Genomic DNA, 25,961 nt, shown 5'->3' on the forward strand with positions numbered 1-25,961 from the left:
TTATTAAATATACAATATTAACACATTATTGGTCCTTCTTTGATAAATAAAGCTATAAAAGTTTAGAAATTCAAATTATTGATAATAATACCCCAACTCATTTTCTTAAAGTTAGGTTCTTACATTGTATACAAATATCTTCTAAACTCTATTTATTGTTACTAATACGTACTGTGTATATTTTTTATACAAAAAACAAGTCAACAATAAAAAAAACAAATCTTAGCAAGAATAGTTTAATCACCCTTCTAAATTCAGACAAATTTTAAATCAATATAGATTTTGATCATGGAAAACAATAAAAATATATCTCAATGCTTTAATTTCCATTGTGGATGTATCCTCACTTTCCAATCTCCTATCTACTAAATGAATAGGCATCCTCACAAATTTTCCCTCCAAAAAGCATTTTTCTAAATAAGGTGGCTAATAACAAATACATATACATTAACTAAGTTAGGTAATTAATAATTATAATAATTTATTTCATTAACTTATTATCTTTTCATTAAAATTAATTTTTTCATCAAATTATATTTTTTTGACTAAACTCTAAGCTATAATATTTTAATAAAAAAATTATATCAAACTATGATTTACTAATTACTTTCGAGATAAAAAAAATTGAGAAAATTTATAAATAGGAATTATTAGCTTTGTGGTATAAAAAATATTATTTACAAAAATACATTTCAACATGCTACTCAATTCTTTTATTTAATTTTTAGTTTCGACTTTTTATTTCTCAAAGCAAAATGCAATGATGAGAAACATGAACAACTAATGAGATCCCACTACTATATATTGAATATAGTAGAAATAAAAAAACTTTATAAGCCGTGCATTTAATGCATGGGGTCTAACCTAGTTAAGTATACTAAAGCTTAATTTATCAACTTAAATTGATCATTTTTTTTAATAATTTGAAGTTATAATAATATAACTGATAATTTAAGTTAAAATTGGTTATGTTGGTATGACACAACCAACAAAAATTAAATTCCAACTTACCAAGTACGAAGTACATGATAAAGGAAAGAAAGAATGACAAGAATTGTGTGGGTAAGAATTTAACACAAAACTAGCTTTCATTTTCTCTACTAAAGTTACAAATGAAATAAATTACAAACTCAAGAAAAATCAGAATTACCTAGGTCACTACATAAGTACATATATTAATCATTTAATGGAGTCAAATCTGAATATCGCACTTTGTCAATAATTCTAGACATGCCTAATCGGATGTTTTGCCTCAAATTGATGTTGATGTTGTAGCTCTTGATTTATTATCAATAAAAGAATCCTAGACGAATTGCTACTACTCTAGCTAGCTTGTTAATGTAATAATATTCTCGTGTGAGATGTTAATATTAAATTAATGGTAAACATTTGTAATTTTGTATGTATTTCGCATATAATAAATAAATAAGTAGATTATTTATAACATGATTTTACAATAAAATATTACTAGTATAAAACATAGTAATTGGACGATTTTACAATAAAATATTACTAGTATAAAACATACTTCCTCCATTCAACTCCACTCTACCTATTTCACTTTTGTACACTATTCATAATTGTGTATTTAATTTCGATTTTCTCTCGATACGTAAGTGGAAATATATTCATGTGAGATCTTGTTTGATTCGTCTTTACGAGTACATTAAAAATATCTATCTTGTATAATTTTTGCAAATACGTAGCTAACGATATTTAGCGCGTAAAACACGCGTTGACAAACGTGAAAAAGGAAAGTGGTAGAGTGGAGTTGAATGGAGGAAGTAGTAATTGGATGAAAATTAATAAGACTATCGTGAAAGAAAAGAAAAGTGTAACAGTATCGGATGCTGCTTTGAGCACAACAAACAAATGATCGCAGAAGCATAGAATTCTCTACATACACAATTTTTCCATTTCTTCATCTATTGATCTTCAATTAATTAATCACCTAAAGCAATTGGAAATTCATTCAACAATGTCAGCATTAAGGAGATTACTACAAAGGAAAGCTTGGAGTACTGCAATTCTTTTTTCTAAAACCCTAAACCCTATTCATCCTTCTCCATCTCGCTTCTATCATGGTAATTAACACTTTCAATTTTCTGGGTTTCCTTTAATTTCGTCTGTTTTCATGTATTTCTTTCTTTTGTCAAATTAAAATTCTGTAATTTTATGCGGGAATGTTACTGATTAAAATATCCATGGCAAACAATGAGAAAGGTAAACAAATGATGGGACGGAGGCGTAATATATTGGGTTTTATTAATTGGGTTGTTAATGGCGAAATTGATAGTTTGTACTTGAGCTAGTGCTGATTGTTAGTTAGGTTATTGGTACTATGAGCTTATTTATTGGTTTGGTAGTCTCTCCGAAGTGCAAAGATTTGATCTTTGATTTTGTGAGGATGTTGTCAGCTATTGAGGCTTCATGTTTCTATTGGTAAATTCCAAATATGGATGAGACGATCTTTGTATGTTCGAAGTATGTGAATTTTTAAGATAGAGCGGAGGGTTTTGATTAGGGACCAAGTAGAAATGGTTAGAATTGGGAACAACTTCGTCGAGTAAAAGCTGGCTGCTGTCAACATTCTGATTGAAGTAGTTAGATAGTAACAAAATGTGCTCCTATACTAGTTGAGTTGATAATTATGTGTTGATCTTTGTCTGGTTTGTTTTGATTGGTAATAAAGGGTTGATTTTGCCAGCTTCACAGTTAAAAAAAGTCGTTTGAATTATTTGTTATGCAGGCTACGCAACCCAACTTCAATGTTCGAATAAAGTTAATGGCCATCCTTTCATAGCTGAATCCACGTGGTCACCTTACGTTCCACTTGTGCTAGCTGGTCTACTTGGTGCTGGAGTTGTAGATGTTGCTTATGCAGATGCTGAGGAGGTTTGTGTTTGTTAACAACTCAATGACTTACTTATGTTAAGATGAATTTGAGTTGTGAGTTTCAGTGTCGTTTTTGCATCCTTTTCTTCAGTTTATCTCTCTTTCCCCCCTCAAATTGTCTGTTATGTGTTGTTGCTCTTTGGTGAATGATGATAATTTAGGAATTAAGATGTCATAATTTGGCCAGTGCCATAGACTGGCCTCTGTATTATGTTTCATATTTGTTTTTATCTGAAGTGGGTTTTGACCTGAATTTTATCATTGCTGGACTTTCTGCAGGCACCGACCAAGTCTCCGTTGCCAGTGCCGCCACCCTCTTCTAGCTATGAAGATCTAGAGGAGACAGCAAAAAAAGAGCGACGTAGGTTAGAGGAACTGCTCAGAAGTAAAGGGATGCAATATGGGTCTTATCCCCGATTAACAGTTGCTGTGAAAGGCCAAAAGGTTTGCATCTTATTGTGCACATGCTGCAATAACTAGCAGACAAAATAATTTTACTATTGGTCTTTGCTTTTTAATGGTTCGAATTTTATTATTTCTTATCCTTCATTGAAAACCACAGGCAAAGTTGCTTTTCAGAATGGATTGATAACAATCAACTGGAATTTCATTTTGAGCCTGTCTTCTTTATTTATGAATTTCATTTAAAACACATCGTTTAGTTTGCAAAGGAACAACAATCAATTTGAAAATTTGAAGAATGTACTACTTTACTGATTCCGATAATGTAGTGTTTCTACTTTGATACTTTTTTATCCCTTATTCTTTGGGGCTTCTCCTTTTTTTTGCCCGTCTGTTTACATCTTATGGCACCACTTCTGTTCACAAATAATTGCTCGATATGGATTATGCAGATTGCGATAAAGTTCCAAGTTCCCTCTAATTGTGAGATTCCGAGGTTAATTGCAAGCCTTTCTTCAAACCTTAACAGTGGTTCACCCATGGAAATTCAGTCCTGGGACAGGTAAATATCGAGTGAATGAATTTTATTCTCCTAATTTCTTTGTGGTGTGCGTCCAGTGATATTTAAGTCCTTACCTACTGGCACTGTTATGAGTTCAACGTGATATTATAACAATGCGATGATAATCAATGAGGGTGTACGTTTAGTTGTGTAGGGTCATAGGGGTGATTATTGTTGCTTTTGTTATTATAGCTTTGTGAATAGTGATTGTTAACTAATACCCTGTATGATTGCAGTACAGTTGCTTGGCAGGTAGCGCTTAGCCTTCCACGTGGCCAGATGCAAAGCGGAGGGAATAAAGATGGTGGGGAAGAAAGTAAATCAAATGATGGTGATCTCTGTGTTCTCATGTTTCGCTCGTTGATAAGCCCTGATAAACCGGTAATTGCCGTGATTTTTTTTCGTGTATTAGAAATCTGTAAATAAAAAAATAAATCCTATTGATGGTGCTAAGTTTCGTTGTTATGTTATACTCTCACAGGAAGTTGAATTTTTAAAGAAAGGAAGCTTCAGTTCTACTGAGCTTGATGCTCTGGTCTCCATTTTACAAATAGCCAGTGAGAAGTCTGGGCATAACAGAGGTATCGAAAGAAAAAGTGCCGCAGGAGTGCCATCTACGAATAAATCAGTAGCTAGTTTGGAAGCCATGGGAATACGTGTGTTTGGGCTTGATGAACCCCGTGTTGGTAGTGCAACTGAAGAGATATCTTGGGACAACATTGCTGGCTATGATCATCAAAAAAGGTACATTTGATTTGGCTCTTTTTAAATCTGAAAAATGGTACTATTCCTAGGAAATTGAAAAGATCTGTAATACATTTCATAGCGTTCTAGATTTGCTTGTATTACGTAGATGTCCATTTTAAATTACAGTCAAACAAGGGCGAATGAATTTTGGAGTGGAAGTTACCAATATTGTGCAGCTAATGTCTTTCTCCACTGCTGCTTGTCTGAACTTAGATTCAATTGCCACATTGCAATGTCGCCTTCAGAGCTGTAATTTAGGTTTGAAAATCATTAGCTGATTAATGGATTGTCGAAAAGAGAGTAATAACCTTCTTAACCAGTATGATTATACTAGAGGTTCTCATGGGACTTCTCTTTGCTGTGTTTTCGTTGATGAAATATTTATTGTTCAGAATCGTTACTGACTAGTAATGAACTTTATCTGCAATATATATGACGCCTCTACCATTCTCTCTTCAAATACCTATCATATAGGGAAATAGAAGACACAGTGCTGTTGGCTCTGCGCAGTCCTGAAGTGTTCGATGAAATTGCTCATGGGACCCGGCGCAAATTTGAGTCTAATAGACCAAGAGCTGTGCTTTTTGAAGGCCCTCCAGGTTTGCAAAACTGCAATCTTGCATATTTGATCATGTTAACTTGTTATAATGTTGTCTTGTTGATGCAACTCGATAGTCCCGCTCTAAATGAGTGTCACTATTGGTTTTGATCTGAAGAGACGAATAATTGTAAGTGTATGCTTGTGTCTTTCACTCAGGTACTGGGAAAACATCATGCGCCCGTGTAATTGCTAATCAGGCGGTAAGCCTTTTGTCTATCAATAACCATCTTTAATAGCTGTCGTCATCTAACTTTTTTATACAACCTGATGAAATGAAAATTGCCAGTGCCTTTTTTTTGTGCAAGATCCAGAATGAATAATTGGCATCTAGCTATATACAAATATTTGATATAGATAATAATGTTAACCCTAATCTTAATCTACTTTTGTTAGTTAAACTTGCATATATAATTTCCAACTAAAGCCTGAACCGACTTGAATACACACACATATGTAAGGTTACAGTTTTCGGTAACTTGTCTATTTATACTCGATAATCTTTGCTCATGCATGATCAACTGTTGTCGTTTAGGGGGTTCCGCTTATGTATGTTCCACTTGAGGCTGTTTTGTCCAAGTACTATGGTGAAAGTGAACGTCTCTTGGGGAAGGTTTTCTCACTTGCCAATGAGATTCCAACTGGTGCAATTATTTTCTTAGATGAGGTATCTGCCTAGTTTTGAAAATGTTTCTAATGTTTGTCATTATCCATTTTCCAGGCTCCAGCAACTTATTTGTAGAATTGTAAAATTTTTGTTTCGGTTTTGCATACATAATACGATCATTATTTAAAACTCTGCAGGTCGATTCTTTTGCTATTGCACGAGATAGCGAGATGCATGAGGCAACACGTAGAATATTGTCTGTGTTATTGAGACAGGTAAAGCATATTTGGAGAATCTTGTACATAAGTATTTGAGTCAGTGAATGCATTTTTGTTTTGCTTGGAATACAGACGGTTACTTTTTTACAGTGTTCCTTGGACTTCATTAAAGAATTTTTATTATAAATCCTCAGAATAGCTAGCTAAAATGGTGATTGTCTTCAATAATGCCTTGCCTTGCCTTCACTTCACTAACTTTGGATGTGAGCAATAATCCCATTAGGCTTTCACTTCATCTGAGGAGTGGAAATTGGACAACTCTTTGCTTTGCTTGATTGGCTATTTCATACTTGGCTACAACGCCAATACCGTTGCCTTTAATGCTTAAGAGGCTCCCGCCTATAGCGAAGTAAGAGGCTGTTTGGATATATGCAGCCTTGTCGCTTATCCATGGACCATGATCGACCATGGAGGGTTATTTTTCAATGACCCGTATGTATCGCTATGTGAAGTTTTACGACTTTCTGCTACTTCACAATAGCAGGCATATTATCGAGTCATTTTGTTTGATTTCATCACGTTGCAAAGTCATGGAAGAGTGAGTATTTTTCGAAATGAGAAGCTATTTCTTATTGACTGCAACCTTCAGGTTTGTAGCTAATAGTCCACGGATTATTGGCTTGAAGTACATCAGGGCATCAGGCATCAGCAGTTCTTTAGGTTTAATTGATTGAAAAAGTGTCAAATCATTGCCATTTTATGGAGTGAACTGTCTCAAGTGGTTGACTTTAAAGATGTGTTGTCGATTTCAGAGTTGGGAATTTGGAGTATCACATGATGAATTTTTTTATCTGGTACAGATTGATGGTTTTGAGCAGGATAAGAAGGTCGTTGTGATTGCCGCAACCAACAGAAAGCAAGATCTTGATCCTGCTCTAATAAGGTAACCATATCCGAGATATTACCGTTCTCTTTGAGCTCTCTACTAACTTCAATATTTTTTCCTGACCAAATTTTACTTCTTTTCTTTCAGCCGTTTTGATTCAATTATCTTTTTTGGCCTCCCTGATCAGCAAAATCGGCAGGAAATAGCAGCTCAGTACGCGAAACACCTCACAGTTTCTGAATTGACAGAGTTTGCTTTGGCCACTGAAGGGTATGCATTCACTAATAATCTAATCCCCCTAACATATTACATCTGGGTCGGGACTCCTGAGAACTAATTGCGACCGAGTCGCCAAGGTTGTAAAGTTTATTGTGATCGCATTTGTGACAAAATGTCCGGTGTCAGGCTCAGAAAGAGAATTCCGTTATCAAGTTTACGTGCATCCAAATGTCAATCTTTGTTTGTAAAGTTACGATCACAAGATGAAATTCCTTTATTTGTGCTTCTTACATTCTCTTTTTCTATGCTCCTCTTCTTTACTAGCTTATCGGGAAGAGATATTCGGGACGTATGTCAACAAGCTGAACGTCGTTGGGCATCAAAGGTACTTTCTTCGAATCTCCAACCATTTTATGAATTTGAGATACTGTTAAACCATAAATCTTATAAAGCTCGCATCAGGTCATTCGAAGCAAAGCTGCTAGTGAAGTGAAAGATGAAGGGTCTCTTCCCCCTCTACAAGAATATATTGAAAGCGCTTCTAATCGAAGAAAATCCCTTCTTGATATTGAAGATCAACGCAATCGAAGTGCCACTATTCGCAGAGATACACGGCCGTTGGATTTGAGCTGATGAGAGGTGTGTCAATTTACCGTGCTCTATTACATTAGGTGATTAACCCTTGTTAATATACATTGATAGAGGAAGCAACCTCGATGGCCAGAGCTTACAACTGTCGGTGGTACATCTACCAAGTACCCAAAGGGTATTGTTTATGGTTGGTTAGGGACCCTATGTATGCACCAGTTCCGCGATGGTAAAACGTAGGAGGACGATTTTGTTTTCAGATGATTTGTAACGAATATTGCCATCATTGCCAACTCGAAGTAATTAACCTTACAAAATCCCTTTACCCCCATGCTGTTTTTTTTTTTTTGTTGCAAGAGTACACTTCTGTTGTTCGCACTTTCGTATAGCATCTCTATTTGAATTAGCTATGCTAAACTGTCTTGGTACGTATATTAAATTAAGTACGAGAAAACAAGAACGATCATAACCGCAAAGATGCAAAGCTTTTACATTTATTTTTTGACAGCCGTAAAGAAAGGTATCCTAACTAGTAATCGCTTTGTAAGCAAGGCGATAAGCATACACATTATAGGACCTAGGTAATCTTATACCCCCATAGAATATTAATAATCAACGTCATTAACATCCGTTAGTTGCTGATGTCAACTAACTTTGTTGATATAGCCATGAAAGGTAGTATTCATGACTTGGCTTTGAATCCCGACAAACCGTAAATATCAAAATTGCCCTTGGAGCTTCTATTACACCTAAAAAAGGCAGTCAATACAGGAGTAATTAATTCAAGAAAAAATTGTTTTAGTAATTTTCCTACTTTGTAGAACTTAATTGTTCCTTTAATATACTTCCTCTGTTCCGGTCATTTGTTGTCGTTTTCCATTTTGGGGTGTCAGTCAATTGTTGTCCTTTCTATTTTAAGAATGAACTTGATGAGTAATTTGATCATTCTCATTCAATTTGTTCCACTTGTCATTTAGTTATTGGCCCTCTCCTCTTTCCTTGGTCTTTGTGCCAAAACGAAAGGACAACAATTGACCGGGACGGAGGGAGTACTTCATAAGAATAGACCAGACAAATAGATCGGGTTGTGTTTGGTTTGCGTCACACGTAAACGGATCACTATCTTTCTAGTCAAACCCCAACCCAATAAAATCTTGTGTCATGCTTATGTCAAGTGTAACCAACCAAGTCACATAGATAGATCATAAAACCTTAACCCAAACTCGCTAATTTTATATTGGAACCGTGTCATATTTTCGGATCGTCACATTATTTGCCGGCTCAAACTAAGGATTCAAGAATCAAGCGTATCGCCGTTGGACATTCATGGCTTCTGTTGGACATTCATGTCCAACTCTTTCGAGGTGGTTTGATAGCCGATGGCTTCAACTTACCTCCCCCATTCGAAAGGATGAGATAGGTTGGTCCTACGGATCAATCTAGTTTTCTTAAAAAAAAAAAAAAAAAAAAAAAAAAAAAAAAAAAACGTATCGCCGTTAATATTTCACATTACATTTTCTCTATCCATCCATTTCAATCAATTCTATAAATTTCTACTGGTTTGATCTGGGGCTAGCACGGCCACCCATTCTCCCGCCGTCATCCGCTCCATTAATGGAAACATGTTCTCCTTCGGCGCACCTTTTCGTCATCGGACTCTATGCATCTCAGCCGGCCATCTCTAATGACGCGTCTCTCCTCCGACTCTTGGACTTCTTGACAAATATAAAGCTTTGTTAATCGATCAATCCATGAATAAAATTTTCAAGAGACGATGGCTTTTGCTTTCAGGGCACTGATGATGCAGGTATGTTCACCTCAACTCCCAATATATAAATGATGAATGATTTGTAGTGTAATTTATTAATACTTACTAAATTTAGAAAGCGGATAATTATTTTGGGATAAATTTTGGGGGATGTGAAGGTCAGAACTTTGATTCCTGTTTTTATCATTCTTTTAGCTGAAAAGTTGAGAACTTCCGATAGCCTAGCAAAGCCAACGTTGTCTCGTTGTTTATTAGGAATTGGAGACTTGGAAAGTTGAACAAGACTTGTTGTCCTTGTAATAATATGTGGATTGATTGGAAATTAGAAATTCCAAATACGAGTCCTTGTAATATAATAGGTGTATTTTCAGATTATATTTCCAATGCCTTGATTTTTCTTGTATTTTTATATACTTAATCTACTTATTTAATTTGTACAATTAATATAATAATCTAGTTATTTCAGTTGTAAAAATTAATACTCCGTATAAATAGTTTTCAAGACACCAACTCTCTATATTGATTGATTGATATTGATATTGATATGTTGATTAATTGATTGACTGTTATCCAATTAATTAAACACCAGATTCTCAATTTTAACTGCTGAAACAACTAAGAAATCAACAATGTCAGCATTAAGGGGATTACTACAAAGAAAAACTTTGACCACTGCAATTCTTTCTTCTAAAACCCTAAACCCTACTCGTGCTTCTCCATCTTGCTTCTACCGTGGTAATTATCACTTTCAATCTTATGGGTTTCCTTTAATTTCGTCTGTTTTCATCTAATTCTTTGTAGAGGGAATTCAAAATTTCGTAATTTTGAGTATCTGGAGATTTTTTTAATGTTACATTTGTTACTGCAATTGTAAAGTTTTCATATTTGATATGTAAATGTATGAACTTTTAAGATTGTTTGTGTAGTAATGTAATGTAGTATATCGTGTTTTATCACTTGGGTTGTTAATGGCGAACACAAAGTTAAAGCTGCGTACATACGGCCTCCCCATACATTAGCAATATGTGATTTTGTGGGAGCCATTGAGGCATTGGGGTAATGTTGTTGTGGTTGTTAATGACGTAATTGATTATTTGTTCTTGAGCTATTGTTGTTTGTTAGTTAGGGTATTGGTGCTATGATCTTATTTGTTGGCTTGGTAGTCTTTTTGAAACGCAAAAGTTTCATCTTTGATTTTGTGAGGATGTTGTAAGCTCTTGGGGATTCATGTCTCTATTGCTAATTATAGTTTGGTTGAGCAGCCAAATTTAGATGAGACAATTTTAGTACGTGTGAAGTGTGAATTTTTCTGGTTTTCACACAATTGTGTCATAACACTCACTTGGTCTTGTCATGAGAGCGTGAGACTTTTACTCAGCTCCTGTCATTGCCAGTGGGGGGATGCACAACAAATCTATGGCTCGTCGAATCACTAAATCGAAATCTTGCTTTGATGGCTGATTTCGAAAGTGAGATTGAAAGCTGGTGTTTCGGTTTCTGTTTAGTTTGTTGACGAGTTCTGAGGTACACTTATTTGTCAAATGCCACCATTGGCATTTGGCATTCCATCAAAAGACATGATGATTTTTTTTGGAGATTGATGTCTGCTACTTGAGTCACCAGAAGTTAATACTCCGTATTTTGATAGTAGCAATGGAACCACTTAGAAAAATTTTGATGCCTAAAATACTTGACGTAGTTAGATTGTAACAAAATGTGCTGCTGTACTACTTGAACAGTTGAACTGATAATTTGTGTTGATTTTGTGCCTGTTTTTTTTTTATTGTCAATAAAGGGCCGATGTTGATGCCTTCATAGCAAAATTATTTACATTTTGAAATTATGTGATTTTCAGGCTACGCCACCCAACTTCAATGTTCGAATGAAGTTAACGGCCATTGTGTCATAGCTAAGCCCACATGGTCATCTTACATTCCACTTGCACAAGCTGGTCTGCTTCGGAAGAACAGAGGTAAAACGAATAAATCAGTGGCTAAGTAGGAAGCCATGGGAGTACGTGTGTTTGGGCTTGATGAAAAAATTAAATTAGATTTTTAAATTATGTGATTTTCAGGCTACGCGACCCAAAGTCAGAGTTCGAATGAAGTTAACAGCGATCGTGTCATATCTAAGCCCACATGGTCAGATTACATTTTTGGGAAGAAAGATGATAGTGAAAGTGCTGCAGAAGTGCCATCTACAAATAAATCAGTGGCTAGTTTGGAAGCCATGGGAGTACGTGTGTTTGGGCTTCATGAGCGGGTTGGTAGTGCAAATCAGGAGATATCTTGGGATAACCTTGCTGGATATGATCATCAAAAAAGGTACATCTCATTTGGTGGTTCTCAGGTATTTAAACTGAGAAAGGTATATTCCTAGGAAATTAAAAAGATCTCCAATATTGCTACACTTATTAGCATTCTAGATTTGCTTGTATTGCGTAGTTGTCCATTTTAAAATTACCGACAAATGAAGTCCGAGGATTGGAAGTTACCATTGTTGTCCAACTAATGTTTTTCTCCATTGCACTTGTCTGAACTAAGATTCAATTGCAACATTGCGTGAGAAATAATTTTCTTAACCAGCCTAGTTATACTATCTAGGCTCTCATAGGACTTCTCATTACTGAATACTGAGTGTATAATTGGTAATGAACATTCTCTGTAATGTACATGACGTCTCTACCATTCTCCTTTCAAATACCTCTCATATAGGGAAATAGAAGATACATTTCTATTGCCTCTGGGTAGGCCTGAAGTTTACGATGAAATTGCTCGTGGAACCCGGCACAAATTTGAGTCTAATAGACCGAGAGCTGTGCTTTTTGAAGGCCCTCCAGGTTTGCAAAATTGCAATCATGCATGTTTGAACATGTTAAGTTATAATATTGTCTTCTCGAGGCAACTCGATAGTCATGCTTTCAATGGTCCCCATTATTAGTTTTGATCTGGATAAACTAAGTTATAAGTAAATGCTTGTGTCGTTCACTCAGGTACTGGAAAAACAGCATCTGCCCGTGTAATTGCTAATCAGGCGGTAAGCCTTTTGCCTTATCAACAACCATCTTTACTAACTGTCGTCTTCTAACTTTGTTATACAACCTGATGAAATCGTGAATTGCTGGAGCTTCTTTTTGTGCAAGATCCAGAATGAATATTTAGCATATAGCATCTTTATACAAATATTATATATATATATAATAATGTGAAACCTTAGTCTTAATGTACTTGTGTTAGTTAAACTTCCATATATAATTTCTATTTTGGATATTAAGTGAGATTGAAACTCGGTAATCTTTTGATCTTTGCTTGGTCAACTGTTGTCATTTAGGGGTTTCCGCTTCTGTATCTTCCACTTGATGCTGTTGTGTCCAAGTGGTATGGTGAAAGTGAACGTTTCTTGGCGAGTGTTTTCTCACTTGCCAACGAGATTCCAAATGGTGCAATTATTTTCTTAGATGAGGTATCTGGCTAATTTGAATTTTTGATAATGTTTTTGTCGTCGTCCATTTTCCGGCAACTTATTGGGTGTAGAATTGTGTTTTGTTTGTTTTGGTTATTTATGTGTAATACGATCATTATTTGAAACTGTGCAGATCGATTCTTTTGCTTGTGCACGTGATGGGGACATGAACGAAATATCACGTAGAATTTTGTCTGTGTTATTGAGAGAGGTAATGCATATATGGAGTTCATAAGTATTGTAGTTAGTGTATGGATTTTTGTTTTGCCGTGACTTCATTAAAGAACTATTGTAAGTGCTCGGAATTAGACCTGTCAAAACTTGACCCGACCCGAAAACCCGACCCGACCCGACCCGTTTTCTTAGAGTTACAAACCCGGTTTTTTCGACCCGCGACCCGTTTGACCCGAACCCGAAATGACCCGTTATTTTAGGGTCGAGACCCGACCCGAACGGGTCGACCCGTTGGGTCAAGAGAAAATCATGAATTTTATTAAAAATATTATTATTTATATATTATATTTGAAAATATAGTTAAAAAATTATTTTTTTATTACTTAAAATTAAAAATTCAACTAAAAAGTCATTTTTATATAACTTTTATAATATTTAATAATAAAATAATTATTAAAAAAACTTTATTTTAATAATTATATCAATATAATTATTGTATATGATGAATATGACTAAAATAATAATTTTAAATATATTTTAATTTTTAAAAAAATATTTTTTAAATTAAAAAAATCGTTTAAGAAAGGCGTTAAAAATTATTTCTTGACCCGTATTCTGACCCTAACCCGACCCCTATCTGACCCGACCCGTATTTGACCCGACCCGTATTCTGACCCGACCCGGGACCCGACCCGCCTGACCCGTTTGACAGGTCTACTCGGAATATATCTAGCTAAAATGGTGATGTTCTTCTATAAAGCCAAATATCTGTGTTTATAGTTTTGTACTATTATCTGTGTTTATAGGCTATGAGTTTATACGGGGAGTGAAAATTGCACTACTCTTTGCTTTGCTTGATTGGCTGTTTCATTTTTGGCTATGACTCTATGCAACTAAAGCTAGCCACAGGCTGGGTTTGGGCTCACCCCAATGTGCTCTTAACCGGCCTGTGAAAGGGCGGGCCGGGAAGGCCAATCGTGAGCCGGGCCAGGCCAGCCCGTTGCTTTGGCCAGCTCTATATGCAGCCTTGTCACTTATCCATGATCAACTATGAAGAGGTTATTTTCAGATGACCAATATATATAATATATCACTATGTGAAGTTTACGACCGTCTGTTACTTCACAATATCAGGCAAAATATCGAGTCATTTTGCTTAATTTCATCGCGTTTCGAAGCCATGGAATAGTGAGTATTTTTCGAAATGGAGAAGCGTTTTCATATTGGCTGCAACCTTCAAGTTTGTAGCTAATAGTCCATGGAGTATTGGCTTGAAGTATATCAGCAGTTCTTTTAAGTTAAATTGATTGAATAAGTGTCAAATCATTTTTTTTAAGTGAGCCGTCTCAAGAAGTTGACTCTAATGATGTGTTGTCGAGTTGGGAGTTGGGAATTTGGAGTATCACATGATGAATACTTTTATCTGGTGCAGATTGATGGTTTTCACCAGAATAAAAAGGTGGTTGTGATTGGCGCAACCAACAGAAAGCAAGATCTTGATCCTGCTCTAATAAGGTAACCATATCCGAGATATTACCGTTCTCTTTGAGCTCTCTACTAACTTCAATATTTATCCTGACCAAATTTCACTTCTCGTCTTTCAGCCGTTTCGATTCACTTATCTTTTTTGGCCTCCCTGATCAGCAAACTCGGCAGAAAATAGCAGCTCTGTACGCGAAACACCTCACAGTGTCTGAATTGATGGAGTTTGCTTGGGCCACTGAAGGGTATGCTTTTACTAATCTCCAAACATATTAAATATGGGCCGTGACACTAAATTACAACCGAGTTGCTAAGGTTGTAAAGCTTATTGTGAATTGTGGCTGCATTTGTGCCGAAATGTCAGGGGTCAGGCCGAGAAGGATGATGTCCAAATTTCAATCTGTGTGTGTAAAGTTACAATCATAAGATGAATGTCCCTTATTCATGCTTCTTACATTCTCTTTTTGTATGCTCCTCTTCTTAACTAGCTTTTCGGGAAGAAATATTCGGGACGTATGTCAACTGGCTGAACGTCGTTGGGCATCAAAGGTACTTTTTCCGAATCTCCTAACATTTTTGAATTCGAGATACTGTTAAACCATAAATCTTATAACACCCTTATCAGATCATTCGAAGTAAAGCTGCTAGTGAAGTGAAAGATGAAGTGCCTCTTCCCCCACTACAAGAATACATTGAAAGTGCTTTTAATAGAAGAAAATGCAATTGAAGTGTCACCGTTCGCTGAGGCAAACGGCCACGGCCGTTGGATCCGAGCTGATGATAGAGGTGTGTCAAATTACGCTGCTCTAGAAAATAGGAAATTAGCCCTGATAATATACATTGATAGAGGAAGCAAACTCGATGGCCAGAGTTTACAGCAACTGTCGATAATGGACGTACCAAGTACTTAAAACTCAAAGTGCTTTTGTTTATGGTTGAATAGGATTAGGATTATGTATGCACCTTTTTTGCTATGGTAAAACATAGAGATGGTTTTCAGGTGATTTGTAACGAATATTGCTGATATTGCCGACTTGAAGTAATTAAGCTTCAAGAAGCCCTTTAATCTCGTGATTTTTCATTTTGTTTTTTTGCTTGCGACAGCAGGCCGTTGTGTTGTTCATTACCACCATGAAACTCAACAGACTTGTCCATCTCCATGCCATTAACAAGTTAAAAGAACAATAGGACACTCGCACTACAATACACACGGCCGATACAGGTAGGGCTGACTGCTGAGCATCGGTACAAGACTGGACCGAAGACCGAAAATAAAAATTTAGTGGACTGAAGACGGGATCTAAAATTTTTGATCTTGGACCGGACCAAACCCGAAATATTTGGTCCGCTCCGGTCTTGGACCGAAATGGAGCTAAACTAGTTTTTTCACTGTTTCGTATACGATAATTATATTTTAATTCCGCTAAATAAAAATGTATTTAAACAATTAGACGACTCTTATTATGAAAATCATTGACAATACTAATTTATAATGTTTTCTGAAGATAAAATGTTAATTTGATTTATAATATTTTAATGATTAGTCTTAGGGTGTTTGGTTCACCCAAAATAGGTATGAGATATGAGTTTTGAATGAAATTAGAAGCTAGAATCTAATGGCGCCTACTACGGGAGAGAAATTAGAAGCTAGAATCTAATGGCGCCAAAATTTCCGTGTTAACCATTAGATTAATACATTTATGTGCTAATTCTCGAACTTGGGTTCTTTTTCTATAATTTTGTGGATCAAATGCGTTCATATAAGTAGTGGATTTGAATATAAGAACTAATATCGAATTATCGACTATCCCTCAATTTTAAACTGTTGTGCGAAAGCGTGAATACCTCGTGCTGGCCTCTGCTGCATTGGTGTTTACTGTTCATAATAGTACGGCCTCTTCTGCATTGGTGTTTACTGTTCATAATAGTATAATATTGTCCGTTTTGGGCGAAGCTCTCACGGATTTGCTTTTGGACTCCTTTTCTCATACTATTATATTCAATAGACACTCGTAAATATGATTTTCCATCTTTATTCTATCGATGTGAGACGTGAGTTTGCACCTTAACAATCTTCCCCTCAAAGGGCTTTTCCTACACTTGTATACCAAACTCCTCTGCAGCCAATATAACCTGTACTGGTCTGAACCCAGCACGTCCAATTAAAGAATTTGGTGAAAATGAGGTTGAATTTCATTTTTGGTGGAACTTAAGGGGCTTATTTACTCCAAATGAAATTTATAGAGCCTAATTTTACAATTGAGCAAAGTTAATGGCTCATTTTAGTATTTTACATTTCCACATCCTCCTCTTATATACGGAGTATCCCCAAATAAGGTGATTGGAGTAGTAGTTTCTCATCCCGGCGGGTTTGATCTACGGCCTTCTCCTTGTTGCAGCAGGTTCTTGTTCCCTTCTCCTTCTGTCTTTTGTTTCCGGCTGTATTTTTTATTTTTTTTATTTTTGTAATACTCTCTCAGTCTCAGTCATTTATTTACCTTTAATATTCTTTGTGTTAAATCAATTGATTGAGACGGGGGAGTATTATACTATCGTTCAAATTAGATTATGTAATAATCATTTCTTTAACTTTTATATTCTTTGTGACGGCTATTTTAATCAAATACAATCGTTCAAATTACACACCAGGAGGATCATTGGTATATTTACATTACTGAATAATCAAAGGAACAAATAATTCTATGTAATATGATTAGAATTTTTGATGTATATTAGTCTGCTAATTCTAAGTAATATGATCTCTGATAGGATAAGCATTGAGCTTAGTGACTAATAAGACGGGTCTGACTTCAGGCTGTTTCTGCAACATGGTTGACAATGTAAGCGATAAAATGTTGGAAGAGACGATGACTTTTGCTTCCAAGCAGCAGTCAGTAAGGGCACGGATGATAATGCAGGTATCTTCACTCCAACTCCCGATTTTACACTAACATATTAGTTTTATACCCGTGCAAAAATGCACGGGTCATAATAGCAAGCGCTATTATTATATACATGAACATATAATTAAGCGTGATTAAATGTTCAATACTGTGACAATATAAATAGTCCATATTTGGAGATTCGGATTTTGATAAATATTAGATTTGAATATTAGATAATATACAACCGTATTTTATTAGAATTATATTAAAAGTATTTGACATGTTAGACCCGTTAGATGTATGTAAATTGTGAAATTTTAACTTATGTTTTAACATAAGTAATTAAAATAGAAAAAAGAGATAACAATAGGAATTGTCTGGGGCGATGATCACTTGGCCACTGCAGCCCCCGAAAGGGGTGGCTTACATGGTCCATGTGGTGGTGCGGGAATGCATGGGCCCGGGGGGATTCAACCCCATCGTCATCAAAAAAAAAAAAAAAAAACAATAGGAATTGTGTTGAGGAGACAGGGTAATTAAATGAATAAGAAAACATGGGGGACCCACATATAAAAACTCAACAGCCAATCAGAAGCCAAGAAAAAACTCAGCTTTTATACTATGTAGATACTCCGTATCAGTTATTTATTTATTTATTATTATTATTATAGCAACCACAGCGATAAAATAAAAATTGCATATCACATGTATTTCCAAATATGAATGAATAGCTGGGTTGTTTATTAGGAATTGGAGACTTGGAAAGTTGAAGACTTGTTGTCCTTGTAATATACGTGAATGGAAATATATTTCCTAATATGAGTCCTTGTAATATACTAAGTGGCTTGATTGATATTGATATATTGATTAATTGATTGATTGTTCTCCGATTAATTAAACACCAAATTCTCAATTTTAAACTGCTGAAACAACTAACAAATCAACAATGTCAGCATTAAGGGGATTACTACAAAGAAAAGCTTTCAGCACTGCAATTCTTTCTTCTAAAACCCTAAACCCTACTCATCCTTCTCCATCTCGCTTCTTTCATGGTATTATCACTTTTAATTTCCTTGGTTTCCTTTAATTTCGTCTGTTTTCATCTAATTCTTGTTGAGGGAATTTAAATTTCGTAATTTTGAGTATTTGGAGATTATTTTACTGCAATTGAAAAGTTTTCATCTATTTCATATTTGATAGGTAAAGGTATGAACTTTTAAAATTGTTTGTGTAGTAATATGTAGTATATTGAACCACTTGTATAGTATGAACTTTTAAGATTGTTTGTGTAGTGATGTAATGTAGTAAATCGAATTTTATCGCTTGGGTTGTTAATGGTGAACTCAAAGTTAAAGCTGCGTACATCCGGCCTCCCCATACCTTACCAATTAGCGATTTTATGGGAGCCATTGAGGCATTGGGGTAATATTGTTGTGGTTGTTAATAACGAAATTGATAATTTGTTCTTTAGCTACTGTTGTTTGTTAGTTAGGTTGTTGGTACTATGATCTTATCTGTTGGCTTGGTAGTTTCTTTGAAACGCAAAAGTTTCATCTTTGATTTTGTGAGGATGTTATGAGCTCTTGGGGATTCATGTCTCTATTGCTAATTGTAGTTTGGTTGAGCAGTCAAATTTAGATGAGACAATTTTAGTGTGTGTGAAGTAGGTGTATTTTTATGGTTTTCACACAATTGTGTTATAACACTTACTTGGTCTTGTCATGAGACTGTTTTACTCGGCTCCTGTCATTGCCAGTGGGGGGATGCACAACAAATCTATGGCTCGTCGAATCACTAAATCGAAATCTTGCTTTTATGTTAGTTTCAATTAGGGAAATTTGGATCCTCTCCATTTGTTTCTTTCCATTTATTTTCTAATACACTCGTATTATATTATATAGTTCATTTTCATCCATTTACCTTTTTCTACTCAAGTATATTTACAACCACCCGATCTATCCAATATTAGATCCGGACCATTAATAAGTAATGGAGCTCCATTTCTTTTGAGAAAACGGTTAGAATTGAGAATAATTTCTCATGTAAAGCTGGCTGATAGTCAAAATTGGGATTGAAAGCTGGTGTTTTGGTTTTTGTTTAGTTTGTTGACGAGTTCAGAGGTACACTTCTTTTGTCAAATGCCACCATTGGCATGCCATCAAAAGACTTATGATGATTTTTTTTTTGGAGATCGATGGCTGCTACTTGAGTCACCTGAAGTTAATACTCCGTATTTTGATAGTAGCTATGGAACCACTTAGACAAATTTTGATGGCTAAAATACTTAACGTAGTAGATTTTAACAAAATCTGCTTGTATACTAGTTGAATTGATAATTTGTGTTGATTTTGTGCCTGGTTTGTTTTGATTGTTAATAAAGGGCCGATTTTGATGGCTCCATAGTAAAAATTCATTACCTTTGAAATTGTGTGATTTTCAGTCTACGTGACCCAACTTCAATGTTCAAATGAGGTTAAGGGACATCGTGTCATAGCGAAGCCCACATGGTCATCTTACATTCCACTTGCGCCAGCTGGTCTGCTTCGTGCTGGAATTTCAACTGTTGCTGAAGATGCTGAGGAGGTCTGTGCTTGTTAACAATTTAACGATTTTGTTTCTGTTAAGATGAATTTGAGTTGGGAGTTTCAGTTTGGTTTTTGCAACTTTTTCTACGGATTATTTCTCTTTCCCTCCTCAGTTTGTCTGTAATGTGTTTTTGCTCTCTGATAAATGATGAGAATTTAAAAATTAAGTTTTCACAATTTTGCCAGTGTCACAGACTGGCACCTGTATTGTGGCTCATATCTGTTTCATTTGAAGTGGGTTTACACCAAAGTCTATTATTGCTCGACTTTCTCCAGGTATCTACCAAGTATTCGTTGCCGCCACCCTCTCCGAGTTCTCCGTTGCCACCACCCTCTCTGAGTTCTCCGTTGCCGCCACCCTCTCCGAGTTCTCCGTTGCCGCCACCCTCTTCGAGCGACGAAGACCTCGAGGAGACAGCAGAAGAAGTGGAAAGGAGGTTCGCAGAAGAAGAGGAAAGGAGGTTCGCAGCAGAAGAAGAGGAAAGGAGGTTCGCAGCAGAAGAAGATGAAAGGAGGTTCGCAGCAGAAGAAGAGGAAAGGAGGTTCGCAGAAGAAGAGGAAAGGAGGTTCGCAGAAGAAGAGGAAAGTAGGTTTGCAGAAGAAGAGGAAAGTAGGTTAGAGGAGACCGCAGAAGAAGAAGAATATAGGTTAGGGGAACTGCTTAGAAGTAAAGGGATACCATATGGGTCTTATCCCCCGTTCAGAGGTTATGTGAAAGACCAAAAGGTTTGCATCTTAATATGTACATGCTGCAACAATTTGCAGACAAAATTTATTTTATTATTGTTCTTTCCTTTTTGATAGTAAGTATTCTTAATTATTCTTTCCCGTCATTGCAAACCACTCTCGAAGATACTTTTCAGAAATGGATTTATAACACTCAATTGAGATTTCTTTTTTGAGCGTGTCTTCTTATGGATCTCATTCAAAACACATAGTTTAGTTGTGCAGGGGAACAATAATTGATTTGCGGAATGTACTGCATTTACGTTAATGTTGTGTTCGTACTTTGCATTTTTATGTTTAGTTTATTTTTTTATGATTTTTATGAGAATTTTTTAAGACTGTTTTCTAAACGATTGTATCATGGAGTAGCAGTGTTTTTAGAATTTCGGAGTTATCATGAATCTTACCACTTGAAGGTTGGCCTTTAATTGTTTAACCTAAATGACTTATTTAGGTTATTTTTGTGGAGTCTACTGTGTCTTCTGCTTATTTGTCTCATTATACATTTGTGATGATAATGGTTAAAGACTGATACAATATATGTTCTGTTTTGTTGCTCGAGAATAATCACAGTATTTGATATCATGCTGGAAGGGCTTTTTTTAAAAAAAAAAATGAAGAAACAATTTTGCCCTGTCTATTGTAGGTTTTGGATAAATAGAGCTGTTACTAAGCATGCATATATGTAGGCATCTCCTTTATTTTAGTGGGATTCGTTACCATCTTCTGGCGCCACTTCTGTTCACTGATAATTGCTCTATATGGACTGTGTAGATTGCGATAATGTTCGAAGTTCCCTCTAATTGTAAGGTTCTGAGATTGATTGCTAGCCTTTCTTCAAATCTTAATAGCGGTTCACCCATGGAAATTCAATCATTGGACAGGTACATATCAAGTGAATAAATTTCATTCTCGTAATTTATTTTGGGGTATGGGTCCAGTGATATTTAAGTCCTTGCCCCCAGCCGGCCAGCCATGGTTATGAGTTGATATTATAACCTACCCGATGAATATCAATGTTAGGGAGTACGTTTAGTTGTGTAGGGGTGATTATTGTTGGTTTTGCTATTATAGCTTTGTGATATAGTGATAGTAAACTAATACCTTGTATGATTGCAGTACAGTTGATTGCCAGGTAGCGCTTAGCCTTCCACCTGGCCAAGTACAAAGTGGAGGGAATAAGGATGGTGGGGAAGAAAGTAAACCAAACGATGCTGATCTCAGTGTTCTCATGTTACACTCGTTGGAAAGCCCTGATAAGCCGGTAGTCTTAATTAATTTTATTATTTATTCTAAATTTGTAAATGAAGTGAAATCCTAGTGATCGTGCTGAGTTTCGGTGTTATGTTCTACGCTCGCAGAAAATTGAGTTTTTAAAGAAAGGAAGCTTCAGTTCTACTGAGCTTGATGCTCTGGTCTCCATACTACAAATAGCCGGTGAGAAATCTGAGCAGAACAGAGAAGTGCCATCTACTACGAAGAAAGCAGTGGATAAGTTGGAAGCCATGGGAGTACGTGTGTTTGGGCTTGATGAGCCCCGCGTTGGTAATGCAAATGAGGAGATATCTTGGGATAACCTTGCTGGATATGATCATCAAAAAAGGTACATCTGATTTGCTTCTTCTCAGGTATTTAAGCTGAGAAAGGTATATTCCTAGGAAATTGAAAAGATCTCCAATATTGCTACATTTATGAGCATTCCAGATTTGCTTGTATTGCGTAGTTGTCCATTTAAAAAATTACCGACAAATGAAGTCTCAGGATTGGAAGTTACCAATATTGTTGTCCAGCTAATGCTTTTCTCCATTGCACTTGTCTGAACTAAGATTCAATTGCAACATTGCATGTGGTTATACACTATCTAGCTTCAGAGTTTTAACTTCAGATTTGAAATCATTAACTGATTAATTGATTGTCGAGAAGAGAGGAATAATCTTCTTAACCAGTGTGGTTATACTATCTAGGTTCTCATAGGACTTCTCATTACTGAATACTGATATACTGATCGTATAATTGGTAATGAACATTTTCTGTAATGTATATGACCCTCTACCATTCTCGTTTCAAATACCTCTCATATAGGGAAATAGAAGATACAATACTAATGGCTCTGAGCAGTCCTGAAGTTTACAATGAAATTGCTCGTGGGACCCGGGAAAAATTTGAGTCTAATAGACCAAGAGCTGTGCTTTTTGAAGGCCCTCCAGGTTTGTAAAATTGCAATCATGCATGTTTGAACATGTCAAGTTATAATATTGTCTTGTTGAATAAACAAAGTTATTAGTTTTGATCCGAATAAGCAAAGTTATTAAGTAAATGCTTGTGTCGTTCACTCAGGTACTGGGAAAACAGCATCTGCCCGTGTAATTGCTAATCAGGCGGTAAGCCTTTTGCCTTATCAACAACCATCTTTACTAACTGTCGTCATCTAACTTTGTTATACAACCTGATGAAATCGTGAACTGCTGGGGCTTCTTTTTTGGTGCAAGATCCAGAACGAATATTTGGCATATAGCATCTTTATACAAATATTTTGTATAGATAATAATGCGAAACCTTAGTCTTAATGTACTTGTGTTAGTTAAACTTGCATATATAATTTCTATTTTGCATATTAAGTGAGATTGAAACTCAGTAATCTTTTGCTCTTGCTTCGTCAACTGTTGTCATTTAGGGGATTCCGCTTCTGTATCTTCCACTTGAGGCTATTATGTCCAAGTGGTATGGGGAAAGTGAACGTCTCTTGGGGGAGGCTTTCTCACTTGCCAATGAGATTCCAACTGGTGCAATTATTTTCTTAGATGAGGTATCTGCCTAATTTAATTTTTTGATAATGTTTTTGTCGTCGTCCATTTTCCGGCAACTTATTGGGTGTAGTATTGTGTTTTGTTTGTTTTGGTTATTTATGTGTAATACGATCATTATTTGAAACTTTGCAGATCGATTCTTTTGCTGGTTCACGTGATGACGACATGTACGAAGCAACATGTAGAATTTTGTCTGTGTTATTGAGACAGGTAAAGCATATACGGAGTACATAAGTATGCGAGTTAGTGAATGGATTTTTGTTTTGCCTTGACTTCATTAAAGAACTATTATAATTCCTCGGAATATCTAGCTAAAATGGTGATGTACCTCAATAAAGCCAATTATCTTTGTGTATAGTTTTGTACTATGCCTTGCCTTCACTTCACTTCACCAACTTTCGAATTGTGCAATAATCCCATTACGCTTTGACTTTACTTGATTGGCTATTTCATTTTTGCTTTGCTTATTTCATTTTTGGCTACAACGCCAACACCATTACTTTTAGGCTTTAGTGCTTTAAGAGGCTCCTGCCCATGGTAATGTAAGAGGGTGTTGGATATATGCAGCCTTGTTGCTTATCCATGATGTATCACTATGTGAAGTTTACAACCTTCTGTTACTTTACAATATCAGGCAAAATATCGAGTCATTTTGCTTTATTTCATCGCGTTTCAAAGCCTTGGAATAGTGAGTATTTTTCGAAATGGAGAAGCTATTTCATATTGGCTGCAACCTTCAAGTTTGTAGCTAATAGTCCATAGAGTATTGGTTTGAAGTATATCAGCATTTCTTTAAGTTAAAATTGATTGAAAAAGTGTCGATCATTGCCATTTTTTCAAGTGAACCGTCTCAAGTTGTTGACTCTAAAGATTTGTTGTCGAGTTGGGAGTTGGGAATTTGGAGTATCACGTGAAGAATACTTTTATCTGGTGCAGATTGATGGTTTTGAGCAAGATAAAAAGGTGGTTGTGATTGGCGCAACCAACAGAAAGCAAGATCTTGATCCTGCTCTAATAAGGTAACTATATCCGAGATATTACCGTTCTCTTTGAGCTCTCTACTAACTTCAATATTTTTTCCTGACAAAATTTTACTTCTCGTCTTTCAGCCGTTTCGATTCAATTATCTATTTTGGCCTCCCTGATCAGCATTGTCGGCAGAAAATAGCAGCTCAGTACGCGAAACACCTCACAGTGTCTGAATTGATGGAGTTTGCTTCGGCCACTGAAAGGTATGAATTTACTAATCTTCAAACATATTAAATATGGGCCGTGACACCTAATTACAACCGAGTGGCTAAGGTTGTAAAGTTTACTATGAATTGTGACCGCATTTGTCCCAAAATGTCCGGGGTCAGGCCGAAAAGGACGATTCCGTTATTAAGTTAAGAGACCGAAATTTCATATCATGTGTCCAAATTTCAATTTTTGTGTGTAAAGTTATAATCATAAGATGAAATTCCCCTTATTCATGCTTCTTACATTCTCTTTTTGTATGCTCCTCTTCTTAACTAGCTTTTCGGGAAGAGAGATTCGGGACGTATGTCAACGGGTTGAACGTCGTTGGGCATCAAAGGTACTTATTCCGAATCTCCAACCATTTGTGAATTTGAGATACTGTTAAACCATAATCTTATAACGCCCTCATCAGGTCATTCGAAGCAAAGCAGCTAGTGAAGTGAAAGATGAAGTGCCTCTTCTTCCCCCACTACAAGAATATATTGAAAGTGCCTCTAATAGAAGAAAATCCCTTCTTGAGATTGAAGATAAACGCAATTGTGCCACCGTTGGCCGACATACACAGCCACGGCCGTTAGATCCGAAATGATGAGAGGTGTCAACTTACGCTGCTCTAGTACGTTAGGAAATTAACCCTTGTTAGTTGTTAAACCAATTATTCAAAAATCATAAGGCTTTTGTTTATATGGCATCAACCAGACCATCTTGCACTATCGATCACATATATTTTTCTTTTTTTTTTATATGGCATAATCCCAATTCTTATAGTTGTTAAACCAATTATTCCGAGCCTACGTGGACCATTTCAACAAATAGTTTCAATACCGACCCAAGACGATAAATATTTTATTTTTGAGCATTATTTTAAAAAATCGTTCTCCCTACTCCCACTATTAAAAAAATTAAAAATTAAAACAAAAATTAAAAGATAAAACCACCCATTACTAAAGTAGTTATCAGTTTATCACTTACCATAAACCTGTCTTACTCTTATTTCAAACCTAAATCTTCCATATTTACCAAAAAACTAAAGCATAAAATTTCATTTTCAATCTAACTGGATAGTTTTGTAATTAGATTTATGTTTTGATTGATTATTTTGAAATGCATC

At 35.8% G+C, this 25,961-nt stretch overlaps 3 protein-coding genes across 3 annotated transcripts; all 3 read left to right on the forward strand.

The window, feature by feature from the left end:
• Positions 1-1,789: 1,789 nt before the first annotated feature.
• Positions 1,790-8,198, forward strand: LOC141593128 (uncharacterized). The gene is made up of 14 exons (XM_074414085.1): positions 1,790-2,084; positions 2,750-2,895; positions 3,175-3,339; positions 3,750-3,859; positions 4,096-4,240; positions 4,341-4,603; positions 5,081-5,205; positions 5,364-5,407; positions 5,740-5,871; positions 6,009-6,086; positions 6,890-6,972; positions 7,063-7,185; positions 7,459-7,519; positions 7,597-8,198. The coding sequence occupies exons 1-14, from the start codon at positions 1,979-1,981 to the stop codon at positions 7,765-7,767; spliced, it is 1,752 nt and encodes a 583-aa protein (XP_074270186.1). The 5' UTR covers positions 1,790-1,978; the 3' UTR covers positions 7,768-8,198.
• Positions 8,199-9,444: 1,246 nt separating this feature from the next.
• Positions 9,445-15,689, forward strand: LOC141593129 (uncharacterized). Its single transcript, XM_074414086.1, has 12 exons — positions 9,445-9,529; positions 10,080-10,225; positions 11,346-11,462; positions 11,565-11,814; positions 12,205-12,329; positions 12,483-12,526; positions 12,821-12,952; positions 13,086-13,163; positions 14,559-14,641; positions 14,731-14,853; positions 15,097-15,157; positions 15,234-15,689. The coding sequence occupies exons 2-12, from the start codon at positions 10,120-10,122 to the stop codon at positions 15,333-15,335; spliced, it is 1,221 nt and encodes a 406-aa protein (XP_074270187.1). The 5' UTR covers positions 9,445-9,529; positions 10,080-10,119; the 3' UTR covers positions 15,336-15,689.
• A 2,556-nt stretch (positions 15,690-18,245) lies between these two features.
• On the forward strand, positions 18,246-25,630 carry LOC141593130 (uncharacterized). Its single transcript, XM_074414087.1, has 14 exons — positions 18,246-18,545; positions 19,934-20,076; positions 20,355-20,804; positions 21,579-21,688; positions 21,924-22,068; positions 22,166-22,407; positions 22,887-23,011; positions 23,142-23,185; positions 23,479-23,610; positions 23,744-23,821; positions 24,548-24,630; positions 24,721-24,843; positions 25,127-25,187; positions 25,263-25,630. The coding sequence occupies exons 1-14, from the start codon at positions 18,440-18,442 to the stop codon at positions 25,437-25,439; spliced, it is 2,019 nt and encodes a 672-aa protein (XP_074270188.1). The 5' UTR covers positions 18,246-18,439; the 3' UTR covers positions 25,440-25,630.
• The last annotated feature ends 331 nt before the right edge of the window (positions 25,631-25,961 follow it).

This window comes from Silene latifolia, chromosome 7 (genome assembly GCF_048544455.1).
Source record: "Silene latifolia isolate original U9 population chromosome 7, ASM4854445v1, whole genome shotgun sequence".
Classification (NCBI taxonomy): Eukaryota; Viridiplantae; Streptophyta; class Magnoliopsida; order Caryophyllales; family Caryophyllaceae; genus Silene; species Silene latifolia.